General features: G+C 45.4%; 1 protein-coding gene and 1 non-coding gene across 2 annotated transcripts in view; one reads left to right on the forward strand and one right to left on the reverse strand.

The window, feature by feature from the left end:
- Positions 1-55: 55 nt before the first annotated feature.
- Positions 56-19431, forward strand: part of LOC144121609 (zinc finger FYVE domain-containing protein 21-like) — a 52084-nt gene continuing 32708 nt past the window's right edge. Inside the window, 4 exon segments of the mRNA XM_077654915.1 lie at positions 56-298; positions 852-902; positions 2787-3034; positions 4376-4485. Coding sequence (XP_077511041.1) covers positions 179-298; positions 852-902; positions 2787-3034; positions 4376-4485 — 529 coding nt within the window. The 5' untranslated portion in view covers positions 56-178.
- LOC144122266 (U5 spliceosomal RNA) lies at positions 14570-14695 on the reverse strand. The gene has a single exon (XR_013312873.1). It is a non-coding gene; the product is annotated as a U5 spliceosomal RNA (small nuclear RNA).

A 19431-nucleotide genomic window follows, 5' to 3' on the forward strand; every position in this document is an offset into this window, starting at 1 on the left:
ATCCGGAGTTACGAACAGCGCACGCCGGGCGCGCCACTGTCTCGTAGCGAACGAATTTATAAACAGAAAGTGCCGTTTTTGGGGGGGATCGGAGAAGCGGAAAAGGGGTGTGTGGTGGCGGTGAGCGTGTGCGTGTTTTGGATGGTAAACGCGAACTGCGTGGTTCTGTGTGAGCGCGATGACAGCCGTACAGAAAAAGCTGGTCAAGTCCAAAAGCGGCCTCCGCATCGTCGCGGTGGGCAGCGAGGAGCTCAGTCCTTTCCATTTGGACGAGCCACCGTGGACACCCGACCGCGAGGCAAGTGCATCCAGCGGTACACGACCGCCACCGTATCGAATGAAACCTGATCGCCTATGGCAATTTTTCTTCGCATTTTCCGCCAGCGACAGCTGTTGCAGGGGGTTGTCGAGGCCGCTTATGCGCCGTCCTCGTGGGTTTTCAGCCTATTCGAGCCAGTTTAATTGCGCTGTTCAACTATAGCAGCGATGTGTGCGTGTCGAGACCCGCACCTTCAGGTCTTGAGCTCGTTACAATATATCCGCGTAAGCTTCCTCGAACGTGACAGAGCTCGCGTACTGTAATGGGGCCTTTCTGCGGCGGCCAAGAAGCCTACTGAACTTTTTCACGCGCGGTCTAGATTCTTAAGACCGATGACATTCGGAGCACGTAGCCTGCGGGGCTGATGGCGCGTGGATGGATAGTGGCAGCTGGTAAACATTGTATCTCCAGTTGTTTTTTTTTCTTTCGTGTAATTGCTCTGGCGGCCTGTTTCCTTTCGTTTTCTCTTTACGCGCGCACTTATCACGCGCTGTCGCTTACTTTCTTTGCCTTTGTTTCGTTTCTTGCGCAGACGGCCGATTGCTGTCGCTGTCGTTCCAAGTTTGACTTCATAACTCGCCGAGTAAGTACTGTACAGTACATAACCTGTTACGTTTTTGTCATCAATAGTTGATTTGTCATTGTGATAGTAGCAGTGCAGGCTACAAATGCTGGCGGAGTTGGGGCATGATTGCAATATATGCGAGGGAGCGGTATTTTATTTAAACGTTCATTTTATTTTGGGGTTGTTTTTAACGCATTAAGGTAACATTATTTATACATGTGTGCGCTTGCATGTTGGTGTAACAGAAAGAGCACGTTTCAAGTCTCCCGTTTTTAAAACAGGAACTTTTGTAATGCTATATTTTTGTGCCCTGCACTGTATTAGTCATGCACTCAAGACTTCACCTAATTGTCGTGATGTCTTTTCTTTAAAATGCACTGAAGTACAGATTCACAACATAATGTGTAGTAAAGTGTTAATGTGTAGACCTCCCAGACAAGGCTGCTAAACAGGCTATAGCTTGCGACAGGTATCTACATGTATCACACTACACAGCTTATATGAGTAAGATGAGGGAAAAAAAAACAAAGAAAGATCGCTGGGGAAATGCAGTGAACTGGATAGTAAATATTTTGAGAGAAAGCAATCGAGCCCTTGCATGGTATGGCTGTCTGCTCATTTATGTTGCCCCTCTTGAATCACTTCCTGTGATTACACCGCTGCTGTTGTTTGGTAGCGTAGATAACTCAGTGATGTCACCTCTGAAAACAGCTGGGGCAACAGCAACGTCATCAGCCTATGTGCAGCTGAACTCTACCCTTAGTATATCTGCGGGTCATATTTAATGCATCAGTGGTTTTCATTTGCAAGATGTGCCACTATTTCTTGATGATGATTGTTGTGTGTCACTGATAATGGGATCCTACTTGTAATGGCAGTGATAACAGAGTGTATAGGTATGTTTCTGTGATCACCATGTTCAGTTAAAAATGGGGTCATGAATAATCTTATAAGAGGACACCAAAACTGTAAATTGCAATTTTTGTTTTGCTCATTAACAAGAGCACAACTTTTAGAGTTCAAAATTGTAAACAGCCTAGCATGGACATGCTTAGCTTTCATAGGGTCACACAGACAACAGAGCTCAAGTACAGTTGTAGTGAGATGCTGTGGTAATCATTGATGATAATTTTTTTTTTTCGTTCAAATTAGCTCTTAGTGAGCACTGCACTTGTGTGTATGCTATGGCTTTCATTGTTTGCCATAAGACAAAAGTTTAGGACAGTGAGAAAGAGCCACAAAACACTTGCAACAATTATGCAGCTTAGTGGCCCTGGCAGGGCGCTTGAAATTGAGAGGTGCTATGAAGTCCTGGCGTAATGATGTTGGCAGACTGCCTTTGGCCACAAGCAGGTCGTTTTGTCTTGGTGTTTCCATTGTTGTCAATCTTCTGTCCCCCGGCATACATTTCGTGTTCTCAAAACTGACCAACTGTGATGTGGAAATGCAGGCTAGTTGGCACATCACACAACTGCTGAACAGCACAACTAACGGTGACAAAAAAAAAAAATCACACACCACCCGCTTTCAACTAAATAGCTATTCACACACGGATGAAAACCATATGTTCGCTTGATAAGGCTTCTCGGGCCAGTTTGCTCATTTCATTGCTTGGTTTCAGCTGTGCGCAAAAAAGGTGGGGACAACTGTGCTCGTCCATGTGGTGTGTGTTCCTTCCTTTGTCCCCATCTTTTCTAATGCAGTTGAATTTAAGCAGTGAAATGCTAAATCTTTATGGAACCAGCCAAGAATGTATACACAATGTGCCCAGAATGTTTGTTGTGTTTACCTGCATCGCTGAACAGCCCAAGAGGCCCCGTGAATTAGTCATCTCCCGTTTGCATTGCCGATCTTTCTTCTGTGCTGCTCACAGCCTGATCACTTGTCTCTTGCTACGCCCAGCACCACTGCCGCCGTTGTGGGCGCGTCTACTGTGGCAACTGCTGCAGCCGCCGGCTGCCCCTGCAGCGCATGTGCTTTGTGGACCCTGTGCGTGTCTGCCACGACTGCAGCCCAGCCACCCTGAGGGAGAACGATTTCTATGACCGGCACCTGCGCCTCCTCCTGGCCGGTGCAAACTTCCTTGTCTCTGTGGTGCCGGACACGAGCGCCGCCCTGCATCACTGCTGCCGGCTCTCAGCGGACCACCGGTAAGCTTCGCTGGGGGTTTGACCTGACGTTGTCTTCTCTACTTGACTAAAAGGTGCTCTGTAACACTTCTTTGAAGCTGGTGAATGGATTACCCTACCCCATTAGTAATTGTGTTAATGGTGTCGCGAACACCTGAACCAGATAGGCCTCCATATGCAGCGAAGAAGTTCAAGAAGATAGCTTTTTCTCACAGCTTACGAGCTTTCAGCCTAGTGGCTTTGGATATCTCAAGCAACAGTGAAAAATACTTGCACTATATTTGTGGCTTAGTTCAAAATACAATTCGAGATGCTTTCTGAAGCAGATGAATTAAGGAGAAAACTCGAATATTTGTACAAATGTGGTAATACTGCTTTTGATGGGTTCCAGTATTCCGACTCTTCTCATACACTCATGTGCCAGAGCCGAAACGCTTGCCACACACTGTAGCCTACTTGAACGAATCGGGTAGCGAGCCCATCAAGGCATCAGCTGCAGAACTTCGTTTGTTACTAGTCTTACTCAATATAATTCAGAGGATTTAATTTTTCAATTCTGATTATTCTATCATTGCTACAGATGTCCACAAACACAAAATCATCAGCAAAAAAAGAATGTGGCTTCTACACTCAATGCCGCGAAAGATGCTGAACTTTCAAGATTTTTCGCAGAAGCTCGGAAGACTAAGTGTCCTAGCCGGGGCACTTCACAGACCTGCCACTGCTGTTATTGATAGCCAGAATGGACATAACTTGTCATATCCCATTTAAGGAATGGCTTTTAAGTATGGAATTTTGAATTTTGATGAATGCATAGTCTTGAATGAATAACCGACTAGAATAGAGTAGCGGATTTTTGAAAGATTTTTCTTTTGGTGCCAATTATAGCATAACCTCAGCCTGTTGCCACTTGTAACGTATGAAAACCAGTTAACCTTTCTTGGTTTACTGCTGCCTTTTTTATGAAGAAGTTGTCTCTGGATACCCTCACAAATTTGGGCAGCTCAGCGTTGAAAGTATACATGTTTACAAGGTTGTTCAAAATTTCCCAAGCCGCGGGATCTTCTTCCGAGCAGTATAGTCGGACACTTAAGACCCCATGGAGCTACCAAGGTGTGTTCATAGCCGAGAATGAAACTCTTCCCCAGTCCCCAGAAATGTTAAGCTTCGCGATGTCCTAAACAGCCCAATAAAAGGCTCGAGGGGGCACTTATGGCTGGGATTCTTGTGAACAACTCTGTACTTACTAGCCCATTTCCCGATACCTCTCCCAAGAAGGATGCATAAATACATGCTTTGCCACAAGTGTAATATTTTTCTGTACCTCAACGTGTGGCACCCTGTATGGGTTTTTCTTTGCAGTGTCCTCGAACTGGAGAACACCCAGAGCAAGGAGTGCCTCGAAATCCCCTTGGCCAGCATATGCACTTACCGTATCCTGAGGCCAAACAGCCCCGGCATCGCCGATTCACGTGAGTCTTGCTGCTTTACACACTCGTACTGTACTCAGCATCAATACAAGTCGTACCTTGGTTTAAGGACACTCAATATACAAATTTTTCTTATTCGTCTGGAAAATTCTGGCTTCCTGGTGTCAAGCAGCAGGACTATACATTTCCATAAATTAACTTCAGGCACTCTGAATAGGTATGGGTGTTCTCGACAAACAGGTGCTGGATCTAGAGCCTGTGGTCGTGATTAATGCCCCCAACTTTCTGTGGCGCAAAATTTTCGATTCTGCGAATTGAGAACTAAGAATGTGCAGCATTCCGCAGGAGACATCAAACAATTACGTGTTTTCAAACATGCCTCGCATACTGCAAATGTTCGATACCAAAATCGAAGGTGGCTCTTGCAGGTAATCACTTTAATGGAAGAATGGCGCTTATTTGACAGTGTGTTGAAACCGAATGAATGACTTCTGTGGTGATACCCCAGTCTGCACTGAAGTTTGGCACCCACGCTCACTCTTGTTCCTGGACAGCTGTCCACATGCACAGTGTGGATGTGTGCGCTCCTAGACGCCACCCTTGGAGTGTGCGGGGGTAGCTGCGCCGGTCTCTCAGGAGATGTCCTTGGCTCTCAGTATGGCATGCTCAGCCAGAAACCAGCTACCAAGTAACAGAGGGGAGTGGTCATTTGATGCCCAGCTTTCACCGGTCGCAAGCGAGAGAAACTGTGGGAGTCAACAGGTTCACAACAAAACGAGCTTTATGTAGCAAGGAGACAGTAGAGAGGAATTCTAATCGCTCATAACAACACATAGAAAATAATCTACAAAGTAGTGCAACGCATGCAAAATAACTCTAGAGAGAGGCTACAGTACAAAGAATGATGTACAAAGTAGTGCAACACATGCAGAATAACACTAGAGAGAGGCTACAGTACACAGAAAGATCTTGCAACAGCAGTGCCCTAATACAGAAGAGAGACAACCGAAAGCAAACACGACTGAAGGATTACGATGGGCCCGTCCCAAAGACTGGCACGTGCTTCCTCTCAAATCTGTGCTGGGTGAGTGATGTTGGCCTGGAAGTCGTGTGGGAGCGCTTCTTCGAAGCTAAAACTACAGCACGAGCTGACCGACGGCAGTATAAGTCCTTCATATATAGGGTGCGCCGCATCTGTTTGTCACTTTGTGCCAAGGCAGGTGCACACATACACATTGCACCCACAGTACAACCGCTCACTCATCCTCCTGCTGAGGTACGCATTGTCATTGGTTTCGAGGAGAGAGAGAGAGGCTTCCAGATGGTTTGAGTCACTCCTCTCTGACCCGGTGTTGCTGCCTTGGAGTGAAGTGGAGAGGGCATCACTCAACACACACAAGGTTATGCACTCTCCGTGGGTGATCAATTTGTTCTTCTAAGCTTCCGGATCTTTCTCTGGCGCACACGGGCAAGATTCTTTTTGCTCTGCGCCGGTTTTCCAAATGTACATCAGTTTTTGCGGCAGCAGCCCCGAGGCCATGGACGCTGGGCGTACATTTTTTTGCCACTTTCAGAAGGCACCATAAATCTCACAGAAGGATGTTGCCATGTTTTCACCAAAGCCGCTGCACTTGATGCACGAGCTTGCTAGTGCAGGTCTCGATTCAAGGTAGTCACACAGTGCTCGATTCATTGTCAGATTTTTAATTTCGGGAGAATTCAGATGATTACCACGTTGACACAATTATAGCGCTAAAATTTTTCCTAGGATCGTCTGCTTTGCGACGCCTCTGCAGTATATTTCGGAAAACTGGTACGATTGAAGCGTGAATTTTTTTTTCTACAGCTTTTCAAGAGAGACAAAGCAAGCTTTGCCACCTGTCTCACTAGCAGTTAGGAGAAGCCAGCCTCCAAATGACCTAATGGCTAAGCTTGTGGCCTGCAAAGGGGAGAAAGTGACATCAGCCCTTCACTAAGAGTAGGTGCTGAAAGAGTTTGGTGGGGAAGGGAAAGAAGGAAAAAATGCTAAGTGGCAGCGATGTACCTGTTGCATTCGTATTTTAGTGCGCTGTTTCCGTTTTGAGGTGGGAGCTCAGAAATGGCTCAGATATATACAGTTTTAGATCCGAGGCCTGAAACTGTCCCATCACGTTGAAAATGATTTTTATATCTATCTGTCGTTCCTATTGATGTCTGTAACAGCAGTAACATGGAAAAAGGGAATGTGGCCGGCAACGTACAATTCCAGGAGAAATGCTGAAATCTGATTTTTCCCGGAATCGTATAGGAAACTAGGAGCCATAGTAAGGATTTCTGTGGTCTAATGTGACTGCTCTGTGTATTGTGGGGTGCCTCTTATTTCAAAGGAGGGGCTGTGCGCACAGCGTGGTACTGTTTTGCAGCCAGCGATGCCAGGTACGATGGTATGACAGTGATGGGGAGCTGTACGATTACATGGGCCCTCCTTGAGACTCCTCGTTGATTTTGTCTTTCAATGAAGTGACCTTGTATGGACCAGATCGTAATTTGCAGATGCCTTTCTTTAGCCTGCACTAAAACCATGCAGCTTTCTTAGTCATCTATTCTCAGCGAGTGGGAAAACACAGCTGGGGAGAAAAGATGGGAGTAAAAGGATGGCACGCTGCAAGTTATCTGTGATGTCATACATGGCTGAAGTGTCGTATATAAGCATGCATAATGAAGCACCATATTTACTCGTGTAATGTGCACAGTTTTTTTTTTTTTCTTAAGACTTCAAGAAGTGGGTGTGCAAATGACACAAATTTCGTGAGCACGCCCTAGAAAACTTTGCAAAGCTCATTGACCCCCCCTCCCCAATTCACAGTACCCCTCGCTGGCAAAAAAAAAGTCAATTCGAATATAAGACGCTTAGTTCCTCCAACCTGCCCCGTTGTGTGGTTCCCGTGGAATGGCAGCGTGCGCAGCTCAGAGCAATAAACGCCCACCGGTGCAATCTCAAAACAAGCAGTAAGATGCAAATGGTGATAAAAGGCGAAAAATGTCTCCCTCACTTGTGGCCCAGCTGACTAGTGCCAAGCCGAACAGTGGACGGTTCGGTAGTTTCGGATTCCTGTGTGTGCCGGGGGTTACCGAAGTTCGCTCTCGTAACTGTTTGTTCCGGAAAGCGCAAAACGAGCAGGGTGAACAGCGCGCAATTTGTCCCCTCGCATCTCCTTCACAGCCACACACGGTGGCGTGGCGGGCGTGCCGATCTTCCCAAGCCTACCTTACGTGCACCTGCATGCATGCTGCTGGTGGTCTGGCACATCAGGGAGCCTAAAATGCACGAGATTTTTTTTTGGAGGAGGAAAATCTCCATTTCTTGCATGCAAAGCTGAAGGTCAAATGACGCTGGGATTTGACCTCTAACTGGAGGCTTGTCGCAGCTGTAACCACTCGTTCCGCCTCTTCGACCGCTCATTCTCACCAGTTGTGTTACGTGACTAACCACGTGATTCGCTCTTGCTGAGTGAAGACCAGCGCTCGCCGCCTACACACCGCAGAGACATGGAGCCATAGCCGGTCACCGGAACATGTTCTTCGACTGAGCAATGCAGCTGCGTTGGCTAGAGATAAGTTGTGAAAGGGGACTTGTTGAGTTAATGAAACTGATGAAGAACGGGAGGTACGTCTGGACAAGCAGCAGCACAGGCGACAACAGTATCTCAACTGGAAAAGGGCAGCGGATCCTGCCAAACGTCTCCGCGTCAACATTGGACCCTGGTTCGCTCGCCTTTTGCTCCGTATAACCTGGCTCAGCCGAGTTGAGCCACAGCCATTTTTTTAATCCAGGCAATAAATTACGGGTGCACAAATTGCATAAGTAAATATTTATGTGTATATGGGCATAAGTATATTAAATAGATGAAATAAATCTTTTAATGGCCTTGTTCAGCACTTCTTAGAAATCATTGCAACAGTATATATAATAAGTTGCCCCAAGCGTAGCTACACTTTTCATGTGTTCTTAACACCAGACTTCTCTAACGCCAAGCAAGCATTGCAAGGTTTGGTGAACTGGGGACAGAAAAGTGCATTATGCAGCATGTAGCAGTTTGCTGGAATCGGGGGGATACAATAGGACTTGGCGGCTAGTGTAGAAGACGGAATTTGCCAATATTATTCTCTTTCTAAGAAACTGAAAAGAACATAATTATATCTGTGTTGCACTTGCTCGATTGGATTGCAGTGGAACTGAAGGCCATGTCCTGCCTTCATGAATAGCAGTGGTGCTTACTCAGGATGGTGCGCAGCTCCTGTGAAGCGCATAGGCAGCCGCAAAGCAAATATAGCAGGCTTTAATGTCTGTATTCCCTCATTTACAACAAGGACTGCTTTGCAGAGTGCCTCATTACCAATAAAGTATGCATAGAAAGTTTGAAATTATGGCTGCACGAGAACAGCATGCTGCCAGAGGCTCTGCCATGTAGGGTAGCAAGAAGCTTTAGGGTTTCCTAAATATTACTTTAAGAAATGGCATTAATCTTACTGTACGAAATGACATGGTGCACTATGCTAACCACAATACCGACATGACCGCATATGAAATCATTTATTTTGTCGCTTTCTTTGTCGCTCAGTTTTTATCTCGATTTCTGGGGGACATGGGTGTGTCATGGTGAGGTCGCGGTCGACTCGGTAGGATGGGTTCAATATGACATGCATCATAGCCAAATGTCATTTTCTGCTTGAATTTGGCAAATTAGACTGTCTAAGTGTATGGCATGCACACACATGCTATGAACAGCCAGTTGCATAGTAAAACAGCTGTTTTACACACACAAGAGGTTTCCCATCAGTGTGAACATGTCATGTGCATGTGGCATGGACAGTAATATTATTTGTTGTCTTCTCAATGGTGAATTGTCACTTTGCCATGGTGGCCATACTGCTTTCGAGTTGAAATGAAATGCCTATGTACTGAGTTTCCGATGCACATAAAGAAACCCAGGTGGTCAGGATTAGTCTGAAGCCCTCCACTAGACTAGTTTGCCTTGTAGTCGGTGTGCCTTTGGTGCACAGAACGTTTTTGTATATTTGGTACGTCATGCATATAGGTGGGCTGGGCACGCACAGTCACATTACTTGCCTCTTTCAAGGCAAGCTGCAAAATTACTGTTTTGTTTCAGTGTATGTGTTCATGATGACATGGGCTGATTTTTTTTTTACAATTTTTAATCCTTTATTGGCAGAATTTTAGATTGCAGCTCTGCAGCCATTTTGTTGTGCATTAAATACATTTATTTATTTGAAAATAAATAAAAATTGTGCAAACTAATAAATAATTACTTGGCTCATGCTGGGCCAGTTACTTTGGTCTGGGTCTACATTATGAAAATGGAGTGAGTGACATACGACAAGTTGTTCATTGTGGTGCAGATTTTTGTACATTCATTTTTACAGGCCAGTTCGGTTGGGTAAATTCAAAAATGTATCCTGTAGTAGGATTGTGATGGTAAATTACGATGATCACATTAAATCATGATTAGCACCATGTTGTCTTTATTGTACCCTGTTATACCCTAACTTTTTTTATTGTACTGTATAACTTTACTGAGTCCTTCTACCCCCTTTTCTCTATATGTTATGTAATGTAATTTATAGTGTTGTGAATGTCTGCATTGTTTATTCCTGTGTGTTTGCACTATTTAAAAAATATTTTGTCACGTTTTATTTCTACTGTCAGATCTTACTTCTTGTTACGTTCATATTTCACTAATTGCTGCTCTGCTTGCTGTCAGTATTGTAGTCAAGCCACTCTCATTGTACTAGGAGGTCCCCCAGATAGTTTCTGAACTTTGGGACCTCCTCAAGTATTATATATTGTATATGAAATTTGTAGATTTTAAGAATAATGAACTTAGTACAACTTAAAGAAATAGCAGTTGGTAACACTGACTATGGTCCACAGCGTCCTGTATTACTCCACTGGCCAATTACAAAAAGAGTGAAAAAGAAAAAGCTTTTACAACGGCCTACTTTTTTGTCATGGAGGAATCCTGTTCAGCGGTCCTGAATCTGGGCAGAGCTTCACTGCAGACTTGCGTTGAATTCGACTATAGTAGCAAAGCTTTTACTAAAGCAGCTTTGAACATGGTAGGGTTGAAGTGAACGCAAGGTTGGAGTGTGGTAGGGTTGGAGCCTGGAACGCATCGTTCTCCCCTTCCTACTATCTTTGTTATGTGCTGGCATTATGGATCATAGACACCAAACTTTTGCTTGTGTTTTCTTCTTTCAAATCGTGCGTTAGACATAACAACATATGGGTCACCCCCTGGTATTTGAATACTTTACGGCCACTAAATAATTATAATTGAATTTCTTGGTGTTGTTTTGGTTTCAACAACAAAAAAATAGTTGTGATGTGTAAGAAGTGTTTATGTGATATGAGGAATAAAGAAAACTAACATAATCACCGATACTTAGCTTTAATTCACTACAATGTTTAAGCCAGCTTGAGCCGTCATGCTGGATCAGTGGTTATGGTGCTCGGCTGCTGGCCTGAAAGAAGTGGGTTTGATGGAGGCAAAAATTACAGGATTGCACTGAAGTCTGCTTAAGAGCGCAAATGCGAAAGCCTTTCTCTGTCGTCATTCTCCCTTCATTTTCCTTTTTCTGTTATTTTCTGTAATTTTGATTTTTTTCTTATTTTTATTCATTTATTTGCTTTCTACTTAAAAATTTTCTAATTTTTTCTCCTTTTGTTATCATTATTACTGTTTAATCTTATTACATTTTGTTATTATTGTCTTTTTGTTGTTTTTTATTTTTTAATTCCTGGTTTATTTCATTACATATATGTTGCTTAGAACTGTTGCTTAGACTTTTACGTTTTTGTTTTATTTACAACAGAACTTATGATTGACATTTCGTGCTAACTTCTGGCTACAACTTCCGCCTCCAACTTCCATCCACGCTACTCATGAGCCGAGAAAGTCTTGCGCCTTAAAATGCTACACTTCCGTGTTCTGTGTGATGTCAGTGCACGGTAAAGAATCCCAGGTGGTCGAAATTATCCGGAGCCCTCCACTACAGCATCCCACATAGCCTAAGTGGATTTAGGACATTATACCCCATAAACCTTAAGCCAGCCTGCCTCAAGGTTTGGAATGACAACTAATGATGTGTCAGTGAGTCTAATGCGGATTTTTTTCGTGACTCGCTTGACCTTAAGTACTTCTTACACGTAACAGCCGTCATTCGGTTGTTGGAACTAACACTGAAACAGCATTAAAAAGAAATTCAAGTATCAGCTATTTAGCAATCATAGTTGAATACCTCAAGATGATTTCTGTATTCTAATGTCTCATTTATCATTACAGAGAAGAAAACATGCATCTAAGTTTAGGTGCCTATAGTCCTTTAAGTTAGCCATCCTTAAATGTGCTATCGTGCTAGAAGGGAACATGATCAAAAGTAAGTGTGCAAGCCTTACAAATAGAACACGGGGCTTTTAGCCCACAATTTGTTTCCTTCCTCTGTGTGGCACTGAGACACAACCAGACTGACTTTGTTTGCAAGAGATCCATGCACTGTGTATAAGACATTTTTGTCACAAACTACTGTGATGTGTTGTAGATTCCTTTCTAACAAGGGAGTAATTACTCATTGGCATCCTCCCAAGCACAGCCATATGGCTACAAAGGAAAGCTATAGAGCTTCTTCGGAAACTTTGAAGAAAAATTCTGTCTTGGTCCGGGGTTTACCGAGATGGCTAGTATATGGTAGGACGAGAGTGAACCGATCAATAAATCTGGGTGGGAACCCACTTCGATCCACAGTGCCGCAGGGTACCCACGTGCGATACAGTGGGCAGAAGCTTCCCCTGGCCTGGTGCTCGGCCTATCTGGGGTGAAATGCTTGGTTTTTGCCCCCTCTTGAGTAGATAAAAAACACCTTGTTTCATGGTGCTCTTTGGATGCTTTTGTTTGGGTGCTGGAAGGTAGTAAGCAGTAGAAGTACGAGAGACCTGTATGGTGGTCAGCTCTGGCATATATCAACAGCATCAGGGGTGCGATAATTTGATTTACTACTACTCAATTTTGGTTGTTGACTGAATAATTGAACTTAACCTTCATGCTAGCTACTGCGGTTTTTCAAAAGCATTCTTGAGAAGTTGTGTGGAATGCATTGAGTATTTAGTTTCATGTTTTCACTTTTGATATTGATGTCATTTACGGTGCATGATCGAGAAACAGCTATACACCTTAAGTCCGTGTTCAAGAAATAAAAATAAAAAAATGGAATAAGTAGCTGACTAGATAGAGCAGCTGGGACAGACAGGGTCATGAGATTCCAGGGCTATAGAATTAAGACTCAAGAATTGTAAAGAATCTACTACATTAATTTCACATTTCTAAGCACAAGTAGTTTTAAGCACAAGCAATGACTTTGAAACCTCATCTGCCAAATCTATATGCAACATCTTTTTAATGGAACTGGAAAAGACTCTCTGGTAGGTTAGTACTAAAAGCAACCTGTGTAAGTTCTTGCATATTCTGTCGTATGTGCACAGAGTTCTCAGTGGGGCTACAGCAGGGGTAGGATCAGGACAGAATTTATGGCAGGTAGTGGAAAGGTGCTTGCAGGTGTAGATGTTGTAATCTGTGCAATTATCTTTGCCCGCTGACAGTGCAGAGTTGGGACATTGCATAAACTGTAAGCGCATATGCCCATGCTTAGTGGACTGCGAGGCTGCGACCATATATTCCATGTGCAGCTTCTGCTCGGTCCTCGTTAGCTCATATGCTCTTCTTGATCTTTGAAGCATGCACCTGCTGCAGCGCATCATAGTTTGAAGTACTGAGAGAGAAATCGAAGAAAAAAGGAAAAAAATCATATCTGTACTTAGCAGGTTGAAAGCAGTATAATTACACACACATGTGGCACGTAAATTTAATTGTTATGACCGATTAACATTTTGGTTTGGGTAGATGCAAAGTACAGTGCACATATCATGCTATGGTTTTCATGTGAGAGCACACACTATTATGTCATCTGTTTTCATATATTTGCTGATGATTCAAGCTCAGAGTAATAAAATGTAAATTCAGGCTTTTCTTTCGAAATGAGGCCTTCAGAATGATACTGACAGTTGTCTTGCAAAATCAGATGCCTTTTTATGCATTGCTTAACCATATTCTATTAGTGAGCTTAATTTTGAATAGTCTGAAAATTTGAGTAGGAAGTTTTCTGAGGGCTCATTCACACTTGAGAGTCGCAGAGGTCGCGCGACCAGCAGTCGCCTGCGACTACACCGCAGTCTGCGGGTCGCCTTCTCGTTCGAAATGAGAACGCTTGGGAATGACTCCGTTCGCGCGCTTTCGAGTTTCGTCTGCTTTGGCCGCGTCTCCTGCGCTCGCGCTTGATCCTCGAAAGTGCTCTGGTCACTCGATATTAGCAATGTACTGCGACGACCTGAGCGAAGAGGAAGATATAGCGGCAGTGGGCACCGCGGCCGTACAAGCGGCCTGCCAGCCAGCCTGGATGCCGGGCGCTAGCGTCAGAAAAATGCGCTAGTACGTTGTCTTTGGCGTTCATACCATGCTCCGGGAAGTCGAAATTAAAAAAAAAATGAATCAGTTTTGAGGGTCGTTGGCCAATACCGAGCTGCTGGATACAAGCAAATTTCTTCTCATAGCCGCTTTGCTGCTGTTGTCCAAAGCGGCTTGATCGCCTGGCGTCTGCTTTCTCCGCTGCTGAAGGCGTCGCGAAAATCGAGCATCTTTTTGTATTATCATGAGACGGGGTTCACAATAAAGCCGTGACGAAATAGTAGCATCTTAGAGCGCTGCTCAGTTTCGAAACGCCCTCATCGATGTGAAACCGGCTAGGCTTAGCGACGACTACGGCAGCCAAGGAGCGCATAGCGCAGTTCGTCGCACCCGCGAGCGGCGTCGCTGCCGAAGGCTCGGCTCGCGACTCGCAGGGCTGCAAAATCGAGCAGCGAGCGACTATCGCTTTTCAACCAAAACAGTCGCGCGACCTCTGCGACTCTGATTTGTGAATGAGCCCTGAGTCAAAGGAAAAGTAGTACTAAAAATTTGAACTTATATATCAGTGCGAGTGATGTTCGTGTATTCTTTCTTTGGATTTCAGTATTAGGCCTCACCCAAACGGGTAAGGCCTCACAAAAATTGGCCTATAGGCTCATTGGAGTGTCCCTCCCCACGGTAATCTTTAGTAAAAGGCGAAAGATTAGTACGTGGAAAATGAGGAGAGACCTGAGCGATGCCGTAGAGCTGGTACGGCCCGCCGCCCCATCCTGGCGGGCATCCTTACTGGTGCAAGTGGAAGCATGTATTCAGCGCAAAACCTCTGCTGAAGGAATGAACGTACCGACTTTTGTGTGCTTTTGCGAGACAAAAGCGCTTTCGAACTATGGTTCTCTTAATCAAACTACTACTTAGTTTTCGGCTGAGCTTTGAATTATTTCTAATACATTCCTATATCGTGTGTGAATTGTCTCACTTCTCTCTACGTAGACGCCCCTGGGATAAGCGATGGTCCCACCCTCTGGTGTAGCGCGCCGGAGCGAGCGCGCGCCTATATCGGTGTGTCGCCGAGCGATGGCGCCAGCAAGATTGACCGTTCGGCGATGGCGTGGAGTCGGTGCTGTTTCGCTTTGGTACGAGATTTGCAGCGTAGACAACGAAGCGATTGTTAGCCTTCTGAGCGAAAAATTAGCTATTCGGGCAGCTTCCTACTTTCAGCAGCAGCACGAAATCATATACCTGAAGTTTTAGCTGAAGCGCTGAAATTTCATCCGGCTTGCATGGCGTAGCTTTAGTTGTTAGGTGATCTATGTTCCGTAAGCGTGTAACTGGGCGAGTCATTGTCAGTTCATCGTTCCACAGTCTAAGAAAATGTACGCAGGATAGACTGCTGCCCGCTTTGTTGACGAAAGCAGTTTATTCCCATCTTGCTGTACGTACATTAATCTGGTGTGAGAGCGAACCCACTGTTTTGCAGAACTATAATGTGCTAGCTGGCCTACAGCGGAGATTAATTGGCGAACGAAACACTAGAGGGCAGCGAAGTATACCGATACACCTATATATTTCGTCGCTCGGCGCATGGAAAAGGACGTAAGGGACATGGGGGTAGTGGCTTGCGTCTAGGGGTTCGGTTTTACGGTTTTGGTTTTTTGAAAGTTCTGCTGAATTTTTCCGGTGTTTATTTCAGTATGCAAGTTTCGGTTTTTATTTTCGACGAATTAATTATTGACTTTCTGCGGTGATTTTTATCAGTGTGAACCGTTTGTTTACCAGTAATTAACATATAATTTACCGCCACGGTGGAAGATATTCTTCGACCATCTTTACCGATAATTTTGCACTCTGATGTGAACTTGTAGATACAGGGGTGTTGATTTTGTCATTGAAAAAGTAACGCAGTTTACCGACAGCCACGGGAGCGCAAGTAGACGTTCACTTCCAATAACTACGTTGACGAGGTTTCTTTGGGCTGTGTTGAGCGAGGGGGCGGAGTATCACGTGGTCTTCGTGTTAATGGCAGCGATTTAACTGAGGCTTGATCGTCGCGGTAGCCCGATGGAAGATTAGACTAGATTAGAAGATTAGCAGCCAGCTAGATACATACCTAGCATGTCAAGACTTTTCTCGGTTAAAACCGAGTTTCAAAACTTGTATTTTTTTTCTTTTTTTTTGTGCTTAAACTGAGGTGCAACCTCTACCTTCGTCGTCGCTACGGTGCGTATGGCTGCGTCGCACGTCTGGTCTATTTCAATCAAGTGCCGATTCTTTTCCACATTCTTGTGGCAGGGATTAATTGTGGCCTTAATTTAAAGGTTAATTAGTATCGTTCGTTTAATTAGCTAGGGATTGTTTGGTTCTAATGATGACTGACTTTTGCCGCTACCGAGTTCTTTTTTTAATATACTTTTCTTTTTTTCGACCGCGCCTTTTTTCTGCCAGGTAAACGTAACCAAGTTTTTAATTTAGAAAGGTGTGAGTGTTTTATAGATGATTTAAATTATTTCTACTTTTTCATTTACTTCCGAGAAAGATAGTGACGGGTTTACAGGCAATAAGCTGTTGCTGACAGCTTGACGGGGCCCGCGAAACCACACACGTGTACAAGGCAGTATAGGCGATGGCGACTCGTTGAGAAAAGAAAACAAAATGACATTAATGCTTTGCACACATCGAAAGGGCTCAGAGAAATAAGGCTAATAAGAAATGTAACAAGGTATAGAAAAACAAGGAATAAATTGGAAGAAAGTACATGTTTTACAACAGACAGCTAGAATCGCGATTATAATTTCAAACGATAATAATATCCAGTCATAGCAATTACGGCATAATGTTGTCATTTAGAATAAACAACAAAAGTCATAGAAATAGTGCGCACCATGTATAAAATCTTCAGCAACAGAATTAACGGTAATATTTCGAGGAAAAAGGTTTGGCGCAGACAGTACAAAACTTGCATTGCATAATGATACAATGCGCACACTTGTACAGATTAGAAGTCGTTCGTAAAGAAAGCTGCAGCTATGTGGACAAGAATAGCTCAAGTAGCGGTTTCAGTGTAGGCTTGGCGGTGACGAACAACGGCACCTTTCTTGTAGCTTTTTTTTTTTTTTGCTCGTCTTAAAATAAAGCGCGCGAAATACAAAAGCCGTCAGAAAAGGCGCGGTTTCAGATTAAAAACAAAAAGAGGCAGTGGTAAACTTCGTTGCTTAGCGCATTAATTTCTTGCGAGATCCTACCTGAGCGCTATGCTGTACGTGCTGCTTTGATATTTTTCTTATGCTGCGCAGAGCAGTTACAGCAATAAGAAAAAAAAAGAACGCACTCAGGTCGGTGGGAGGGAGCTCTCGTCGCAGGCACGCTACCGGGGCCGTCAGGTCGCGTAGAAACCACAACCGATCACGCGCTGAGCGCGAGTATGCAAACTGGTTCCCGCGCATTTCCCGCTCTAAACCCGCCCGTTTCCTTTTTTCTCTGATACAGTGTATAGACTGTCCATAGACTTGTCTATAAAATCTATAGACCATCTATAGACAAGCCGAGAGCAGTCCATAGGCAGTACAAATCCTATAGACAGTCCATATATAGACAATGTGCAGATTTATGGCCATGCACTCTTGGTAGACTTTTGTCTGTAGACTATGAATAGATAAAAATATCAATACGAACGCAGTAGAGTCTATAAGAAGTCTGTGGACTGTCTGTAGACCGTTTTTTATAAGGGTTATACGCTCTTCCACCTGACAAAGTGCGGTTCATTCTCCGGCTCATGGAGCGCAGCGGAGACAGAAGGCTACTGCCGTCTAGCGCTGACGTTATCCCACGCTCTCGCTGGTGAGCGGCGGCACTCCGAGCGGGAGCACGCACAATTCCTCGCCGATTACCTTCTGGAGCTGGGCCGCAGGCGGACGTCATCAGGTGCCGTCGAAGATCCAGGCTCCACTCGCTGTCGTCTGACGCCGGTGCTCAGTTTGGTCACCGGGGGAAGATCTGCTTCCCGCTTGGCAGCGCGGGGTCTCTTCTGCGGCGACCACTGCTTTCACTCGTGCCGTGCGCGGCGGCTGTCGAGAGCTGCTTCTTCGTCGGCCATAACACTCACAGAAATACGGCTGCTGGCGTGCGATGAAACCACCCGATTCCGTTAGTTCGCCATAGCACCCCTGCCATATTCGTATCTCTTAAATCGGCTGCGTGATGGCTCTGGTATCGCGCCGGCTCGCCGGCTGAGGCTCCCGCTGTCACCTTTTTTTAAGCTCCGCGGCGCCTTTGGTGCCTGGGGGGTCCCGCCTACTCTTGCTCCCACTATCTCCCTTATCTTAACCGGCTGTGGCGACGGGCTCTAAGAAAGTTTCTGTGCCTCCCGCCGGGCCTGACTCCGGCTGACGGATTCTTCTTACTTCCGTCTTATCTCAGCCATCTGCTTCTCCTTAGTTGGAGCCTGTCTTGGGACATGCTGTACCCCCTCCCCTGCGCCCCCCCCCCCCCCCCTACATCCCCTTACCCCTTCCCCTGGTCCCCGAGAGTGATGCCCTAAGGGCCAACATACTGCTCCACGTCGGGACCAGTACCCCCCTCTCCTGAATAACCCATAGAATCAACCACCAACCACCATGCTGTAGCTCCCCAGCTCAAGCATGTAAGCTCGGCTCGAGGTGGCTCTAGTAGGTAAAACGGCGCTGGCCGTAAAAAAAAAAAAAATCCGCCCATCTCGTGAACGCCGCCTCCAACGGGCCAGCGACTGCTAACTCGTCGACGGTTATAACAGTAGTAGTAATAATTGTAAAGAAAATGCGTGATAGCAACACCTGGAGTTAACTTCTTGCCCTCTTTCCGATGGGAATGACCGGTTTGGGCTGGTCGGTTGCTCGTCGCGAGCGGGGGATGATGATGGCACGCTGGCCGGTGATACACGAAGGGATTAGCGCTCTTCGTCCGCTCGTCTGGCGACACGTTGCCGGTTGGGGCAGCAATTCCAACTTCTTTGCAAACAAACCGATTTATTCAAGACGGGATCGACATAAAAAGGCAGGTGAGCAAAAGGCAGTTTTAAAAAGGGCAGTTTTAAAAGGGCTGTTTAAAAAAGGCTGTTCAAAACGGCCGAGATGGAGACTCGGCGCGCTCGTCCAAAGTCATTGTTTCCCTCGGGTTTTAACCCCTTCGATAATTGGGCGGAGCTTTTGTAAACCAGCTTTCGCCCACTTTGAACCAATAGCAATGCAATGGCACCGTATGTACAAGTGGACGGAGCCCAAGGCTCAGAGCCCAGTAAACCCCGAGAACCTCCTGGAACGTGCAGGGCGCGTGACTCCGCGTACGCAGCTCGCTGCGCTGAATGTGCATTCCATCGAGTGCCACGCATCGGATTTGCCGTCTCCGCTGACAGCAGAGGAATGTTTTCAGCGGGACAAGGTCGTCGGCCCCCTGCCGGTCAGCAGGGGATGACTCGGCGCCAGAGCCGAAAGGATTAGTGCCA

Source organism: Amblyomma americanum, chromosome 2 (assembly GCF_052857255.1).
Source record: "Amblyomma americanum isolate KBUSLIRL-KWMA chromosome 2, ASM5285725v1, whole genome shotgun sequence".
Lineage (NCBI taxonomy): Eukaryota > Metazoa > Arthropoda > Arachnida > Ixodida > Ixodidae > Amblyomma > Amblyomma americanum.